The sequence below is a fragment of the Lathyrus oleraceus genome, chromosome 6 (genome assembly GCF_024323335.1).
Source record: "Lathyrus oleraceus cultivar Zhongwan6 chromosome 6, CAAS_Psat_ZW6_1.0, whole genome shotgun sequence".
In the NCBI taxonomy this organism is placed as follows: domain Eukaryota; kingdom Viridiplantae; phylum Streptophyta; class Magnoliopsida; order Fabales; family Fabaceae; genus Lathyrus; species Lathyrus oleraceus.
The window spans coordinates 408974798-408982721 of record NC_066584.1 but is presented as its reverse complement, the minus strand read 5'-3'; the positions used below and the strand labels follow the sequence as shown (position 1 = coordinate 408982721).

The 7924-nt window shown below is 38.7% G+C and overlaps 1 protein-coding gene and 1 non-coding gene across 2 annotated transcripts; one reads left to right on the top strand and one right to left on the bottom strand.

The window, feature by feature from the left end:
- Nucleotides 1-1313: 1313 nt before the first annotated feature.
- LOC127099401 (small nucleolar RNA R71) lies at nucleotides 1314-1420 on the bottom strand. Its single transcript, XR_007793905.1, has one exon. It is a non-coding gene; the product is annotated as a small nucleolar RNA R71 (small nucleolar RNA).
- A 1113-nt stretch (nucleotides 1421-2533) lies between these two features.
- On the top strand, nucleotides 2534-3562 carry LOC127095893 (uncharacterized). Its single transcript, XM_051034519.1, has one exon. The coding sequence runs from the start codon at nucleotides 2534-2536 to the stop codon at nucleotides 3560-3562; it is 1029 nt and encodes a 342-aa protein (XP_050890476.1).
- Nucleotides 3563-7924: the final 4362 nt, after the last annotated feature.

Here is a 7924-nt window from a genome sequence, read left to right as displayed (position 1 = left end):
AATATCATGTATTGCTAATTTATTCTGAGTTTGGCGTATGAGACCTTCGTTATCGACGGGACTCGGTAGAAATAATAGGTGCGAATTTATGATTTAACTTTGTTATGGCTTTAGTTTCCAATTGTATGTTTTACTATTTTGGCACGAGAGTGTGAGACAAGTTAAAGTTCAATCCGATAGCGCGAGAGTGTGAGGAAGGAACCAGATAGTGGAAACTAGGCATCGATCCTAAAAACAGCAAGAGCGCTTTAAGCATCATTTAGGATCTCATTTACTTTTAAAATACGCCTTCTAATTATAATGGGCGAGCGAGAGAAAAATCCTGTGATTAGGAGGTGTGATCTTTGTCAATATCGCGAGAGTGTGAGACGGGACCTTTAAGTCGATATTTTCTACATAATGCATTAGAATCATATTTAGTGCCCAATTCTACCTAATCCCTTAGGTACATGGAATCCATATTCCTGACTCATTTGCTATCATAACTTTTAAACCGTTAGAAATTAGTATTCTCATTTCCATTCCTACCCTTATAATCTTTAGCCTTAGCTTTGCATTGCAACAATAGATAACATTAGCTTGACCATCTCTGTGGGTTCGATAATCTTTTAAAACTACACGATAGGCTGTGCACTTGTAGTCATAATCCAACAGACATGCCCGTCACGATCAAGTCTTTGGTGCCGTTGTCGGGGACTAATTTAGTCAATATTATGATTCCTTTGTTGTACAGTATAGACTAAAGCAATAAATTTTCTTTATTTTTCTTTTTCGATTGTATGCCAGACACTTGCTCTCAGAGCAAGGAGTTAGAGTAACCAATTGACGATATCGAGCGTTAAATTAGTTTAAGACGCCGAATCAACAGATTTCGTATTAAATACGATCTTCTAGATCCTATTATCCCAATTTCAGAACCAGAACAAGCTATGGCCAAAAGATCACAAAACCGTCTGTTGAAGTATTATGTTGTTCCATCGCAAGCAGAACCACATAATAGCATTGCTGCCCCTGCCATCAATCGAAACGATTTCGAGTTGAAACCTTCGCTATTATCAGCTACTCAAAAAACCCAATTTTCAGGTAGTCCTACAGACGTCCCTAACTTACATTTGTTAGTGTTTGTGCAGTACGCAGACACAGTGAAATCAAATGGTGACAGTTAAGAAGCGATTAGACTGCATCTTTTCCATTTTTACTTAAGAGATAGAGCTAGAGCTTGGCTCCAGTCTCTACCTTCAAACTCAGTAACCACATGGGATGAGTTGAAGAAAGTCTTCTTAGCCCGATATTTTCCACCAAGCAAAATAGATATGCTAAGAGCTCAAATCAACGAATTTAAGCAAAAAGACAATGAATCTTTTTTCGATGCCTGGGAAAGATACAAGGACATGATGTGACTTTGTCCATACCATGGACTTGAAGAATGACTGATTATCCATACTTTCTATAATGGTTTGATGTATAACACTAAGATGAATTTACGTGTTGCCGTTGGCGGTGCTCTAATGGACAAACCTTATGACGAACCTTATGAACTCATAGAGAACATGGCTCAAAATAATTTCTAATGGGGAGGAGAATGTGCTGCTGTAGAAAAATCAACTCCAAAAAGAGGGATGTATGAAGTCAATGGCATATACCACGTCAATGCTAAAGTGGATGCGCTTACTCAAAAGATTGAAAGCTTGGCCATAACACCAGCAGCTACCGTAGCTGGTATAACACCAAAGTGTGAATTATGTGGAACCCCTGGGCACACTAATATTGATTGTCAGTTATTGGCTAGTGTTCCCACCGACCAAGTAAACTATGCCCAAGGAAACCCATATTCAAACACTTACAATCCTGGTTGGAGGAACCATCCGAACTTTTCCTATAAAAGTAACAATGCTTTGTTTCCACCAAACCCAACACCTGCTATTTCACCTGGCTATCAGAAAGGAGCCCCTGTTGCTCCACAAACACCTAGAAAGTCAAATCTGGAGATCATGATGGAGAACTTTATAAATACCCAAGCTCAACAAAATAAAGAATTTGCAAATCAAAACGCTCATACAAGTGAACTAATGAAACAATTATCAAATAAGTTTGATGTTATGGCTACCCATAACAAAATTTAGAAACCCAGATCTCCCAAGTATCCCAAAAACGAGCTGCAATAGCAGTCCCAGTTGGAGCATTTCCTGGTCAACCTTAACCAAACCCAAAAGGCCACGCTAATGCTATCACACTTCGGAGTGGGACAGAACTAGATGAACCAGTTGACCCAAGAATTCAAAATCCGGCCACGTATCAAAATTCTGGTAAATGATCCGAAAAGGTAAATGAACCAACCAATGATGGAAAGAAAGACAAAAGCGGAGAGGCAAAAGATAAATAACCACCTTATGTGTCACCGCCACCATACAAACTACATGTACCTTATCCCCAAAGACTTGTTAAATCCAAAAATGAAGGACAATTCAAGAAATTCATAGAACTTCTGAAGCAACTAAACATAACAATACCATTCACAGAAGCCATTACGCAAATGCCTTCATATGCTAAATTCCTTAAAGAGATTCTATCCAACAAGAAAAAGCTTGAGGATGACGAAATCGTTATGCTTACCATAGAATGTAGTGCTATCATTCAAAACAACATGCCTCCTAAACTGAAAGACCCTGGTAGCTTTTCCATACCATGTGTAATCAGAAAGTTTATCATAGACAAAGCTCTATGCGATTTAGGAGCCAATGTTAGTCTAATGCCCTTATCCACATGCGAAAAACTCAATCTAGGAGAATTAAGACCAACAAAGATGTCTCTGCAACTAGTTGACTGTTCCGTTAAATTTCCCGTAGGTATGCTAGAGAACATTCTCGTTTGTATAGGAATATTCTATATTCCTACCGACTTTGTTGTAATGGATATAAAGGAGGATTCCCACATCCCTATTATCTTAGGAAGACCCTTTTTAGCCACAGTCGGAGCCATCATAGATGTGAAGAAAGGAAGGCTGACATTCAAAGTCGGAGAAGAAAAATTTGAATTTTTCTTAGCTAAATTCCTACAAGCATCAGCTATAGACGACTCATGTTGTTTCTTAGACGTCATAGACGAATACGTGAAAGAAATGAAGAAGGAACCATTTAAGTATACTGAAGTACTAAAGATTCCAACACCTCTTATATTCGAAGACGATAATTACTGTGAGACATGCGTAGATGACAATCTGAGAAAATGTCTAACACTAACACCAAATCCAATACCATGCACCGAGAAACCTTCAATAGAACTTAAAACACTACCCAAAGATATAAGGTATGACTTCCTAGATATCGAGCTTGAAAGACCAGTTATAGTCAACGCTGACTTAGGACAGATAGAAACCGAAAAATTACTCCATATCTTAAGAAAATATCCAATTGCTCTAGGCTATAACATCTCCGACCTAAAGGGAATAAACCCCTCTATATGTATGCATCACATTATGCTACAGGAGGACTGTAAAACCTCTAAAGAGAATCAGAGAAGAGTAAATCCGATCTTGAGTGATGTAGTAAAAAAGGAGGTATAAAAGCTATTAGAAGCAGGAGTCATACACCCGATATCCGACAGTAACTGGGTCAGCCCGATACATATCATTCTAAAGAAGGGAGGTGTTACCGTTGTTAGTAATGAGAAGGGAGAATCCGTTGCAAAAAGAACTCAAACTGGATGGATAATGTGCATAGACTATAGAAAACTAAATAAAGCCATTCGTAAAGATCACTTTCCATTACCTTTCATTGATCAAATGCTTGAACGACTGGCTAAACATTCTCACTTCTTCTATTTAGATGAATACTCAGGATTTTTTCAAATTCCTATCCATCCTGATGACCAAGAAAAGACTACTTTCACATGCCCTTATGGTAAATTTTCCTATCGACGAATGCCATTTGGACTGTGTAATGCCCCTGCAACATTTTAGAGATGCATGATGTTGATCTTTGCTGATTTCATAGACGAAATGATGGAAATGTTTATGGATGACTTCTCTGTTTGTGGCTAAAGCTTTGAAGGATTTCTTTCGAACCTAGAAATGGTACTTGAGAGATGCGTTAAGGTCAATCTCGTATTAAATTGGGAAACATGTCATTTCATGGTCCGACAAGGAATTGTACTTGGGCATGTCGTATCTGATTAAGGGATTGAGGTGGATAAAGCAAAAATCAAAATTATAGAACATCTTCCCAATCATTATAAATTTACAACCACCAACTTTCTAACTTTACAATCCTTTTCATTCACTATTCTCTTCTCAAAACACCATAACATTTTCTTCATATTCCTTTTTCCTTCATTCAAAATGCCACCTAGAGCAGTTAGACCAAGAGGAGATATGAACTACACGGGGATTGCATTTACCGAGGGAATTGATGGAGAGAATCAGAGGAGCAGACACCACAAGCTCTTCAAGAGGGACGTCTTAGCAATGCGGTACCCCGACAATGCTGCTCTTCGTGATTTGGGTTTATCTGATAGTCTCCATTGGATGTTTAACAACTTAGGTATGTCTCATTTTCTCACTTTAACCAGTCCTACATTTATTCGAATTACCTATGAGTTTCTAAGCTCTTTTCGGTACACCACCCATGTAGGAGGATCCCGTACCACCGACACTGCACATTTTAGAATATTCAATGGAAGTGACACTGTTAACCAAGACCAATTGGCCGATTTACTTTCGTTCCCTCATGGAGACGATTTTGCATGCCAACACCCTTTAGAGAGGGAATGGGAATCCAACGCTCTCTACTTGTGGCAGCAACTAACGGGCAAAACTACAACCGACTGGGAAGGCCTAAAATCTACAACTATTCAAAACCCGACCATTCGGTATTTGCACCGTATTTTAGCCAATACTATTTTTGGTCGAGAGCATACCGACAACGTGAATTCTAGAGACCTTTATCTTATTTAATGTGCATTGTCTGGAACAAAAGTTAACCCGACACCATTCTTACTCGCACACTTCCAGTCTACCTGTATTCGAACTGGAGGTCCTATTTGTGTTGGAGGGCTAATTACATCCATAGCCCTTGCTTTAAACATAGGCACGGAGTTGGCTACGCTTGAGTCGTTGGAGACTCTATTTGCCGACCTTGATTATTGTTGTAGCATACGCCTCTTTAAAAATAAACCTGACGACAAGTATTCCTTAATGATTAATAACCAAGAGGTTAAGGGAGTTACTTTACCTTGCGTCGCACGTATCAACGTGCGAATGAGTGCTAACTAGACTTTTGATCTTAATGCCCCTGACCCCGATCACATGGAGCAAAATGCTCCCCACACTAACACCCAAGCACACACCGCACCTGCTTTTCCTGAATCTTTTGCAGGTACCTCATCCGGATATCAGCCTCGCGAGGAGTATGACTACACCTCCATGAGGCCAACTTTTGATGACGTCCTAAGTGAGCTTAGACACCGGAATGATGCCGACGCGGACTGTGATGTCCTACTTAGGAACATTCAGATGCAGTAGGCAAAGATGAGGGTCTCTATTGATTAGATCAGACATACTCAACTTGACTTTGTCAAGCAGACGGAGCTCAACATATCTGACCTCATCGAGAATATGAATATAGTGCATATGGAGGTGGAAGGTATGAGGGAGTACATGCAGAATGTACCCAACCCTGCTTTTGTTAGAGGAGGTTTTGTGCGACATCGAGGCCGCGACCGACATCATTGACCCACCCTACCAGGTTTCACTACTCCTTTCTTCGCCTTACACTGAAACATTATGGATAATGTTTGGTTCAAGTGTGGGGGAGGAGCTTTACCGCTTTTCTATTATTTACTGTTTTATTTTCATTAGTTTCCTACTTAGTTATTTTTAGCTTTTGGTCGAGTCATACATATGCTGTCGAGTCCTATTGCGTGATAAGTTTTTTCTTTTGTTTGAAGATTCCCTTAGATTTGACCCCCAACGATGAATTTTTTTGTTCTAATTCAATGGCATGACACACCTTTAGTATAACCTATTTATATTTTTTAGGCTTTGTTAGATAGACTTGGGAAAGTGTCGATAATATCAGTACCGTCCTAACACCCTAGATTCCCTAAGTATGCAACATTGATTTGAATAACCACTATGTCAAGACCTTAATTCTAAGTTTCTTTAAGTAACCCCTTGAGTAGTTTATACTAGCAGTCAACACCATCCTAAAACACACATGAGCAAGGAAGCCGATGCAAATAAGTGTATGATCTCAAGCAAAAACACAAAAATGAAAAATATAATGAATAAAATATGTGATAAGATTTGGCCCTTCTAAGTTAGGTGATCATCATCTGATCATTTAGCCCAACAGTACGAACTCTGAAAAAATTCAGTTGATAGTTAAGCAAAATTTTGCTAAGTAAGTGCGATAAAATTGAAATAGAGATCATAGTCACTAACAGGTTCACCTGCCTCGAATGTGTATGGATAACGAGCTTAATGTGATTGCGCTCAAATGAAAAAGAGGTTGAAAAAGAACAAAGAATGTAGGTTGAGTTATAATGGCATGATTCGAATTGGTTTTGCATAGGGGGGAGTTTTAGTCCATGAAATACGAATGTGTGTCAGTATGATATCCTTATTTTTAGTATCTAGTACCTATTTATCAAACATTAGCCTAGCAGTCTCGTACTACTTAGAGTGTCGTCGTTCCTATGTTTCAGACATTGTATTTAATTATTTATCATGTGCGTTGAGTGATTGCTTAAGGGCAAGCAATGGTCTAAGTGTGGGGGAATTTGATAACGAGAAATCGTATCGTGTTTTTAGGCTCATTTCACATGATATTCGTTTATGTTTTTATGCATTTTATTGTATTTTACTTCTGTCTTATTTGTTTTGTAGTTATTATCCGATTTCATTGAAGTTTTGGAAGCCTCGCGGAAAAGGAACAAAATAGGAGCTAAAAAGGAGTGAAATAGCCAATTTCATGCATTCTGTCCAGATGGCATTCGCCATTTAAAAGATGGCATTCTCCCGTCACTTTGCTGCCACGTCATTTAAAATATGGAAGGAATGGTGTTCGCCATTCCCCTAATGGCGTTCACCATTATCACGCAGTAACAAAACTGCGCTAGTGGGCAGTTCTGGACCGTTTTTTATCCTCTATTTTCCCTCCACTCTCCATGCACGATCAAAGGGAGTTATCAGGTCTCAAAACCTCTATAAATAGGATTGTGGGAGATTTTTGAAGGTATCCAAGTTATGCGGAAGTGCTTCCGAAATCACATTTTAGAATTAAGCATAAATTACCTGTAAAAGTGACAATAACTCACATCAAGGGATTGTCACACCTGTTCTATTTTTATTTTGTTTTCATCTTCATTGAACTCTTGGATCAAGAACAAGCTTGTCGTTGTTTTCAAGTTCAAGTTAATTTCAGTTTTATTTTACGCAATTTCAGGTTCTTTTTACTGCATTTGATGTTTGTATGTTTTACTGTTTTAGTTACTTGTTTGCCATGCTGCTCTTAATTTTGAATGTTTTAATTATGCTCTTTCCAAATAATATCATGTCTTGCTAATTTATTCTGAGTCTGGCGTATGAGGATTGTCGTTACCGATGGGACTCGATAGAAATAATAGGTGCACATTTATGATTTAACTTTGTTATGACTTTAGTTTCCAATTGTATGTTTTACTATTTTGGCACGAGAGTGTGAGACAAGTTAAGGTTCAATCTGATAGCGCGAGACTGTGAGGAAGGAACTAGATAGTGGAAACTAGGCATCGATCCTAAAAACAGCGAGAGCGCTTTAGGCATTGTTTATGATCTCATTTACTTTCAAAATACGCCTTCTAATTAGAACGTGCGAGCGGGAGCAAAATCCTGTGGTTAGGAGGTGTGACCTTTGTCAATAGCGCGAGAGTGTGAGACGGGACCTTT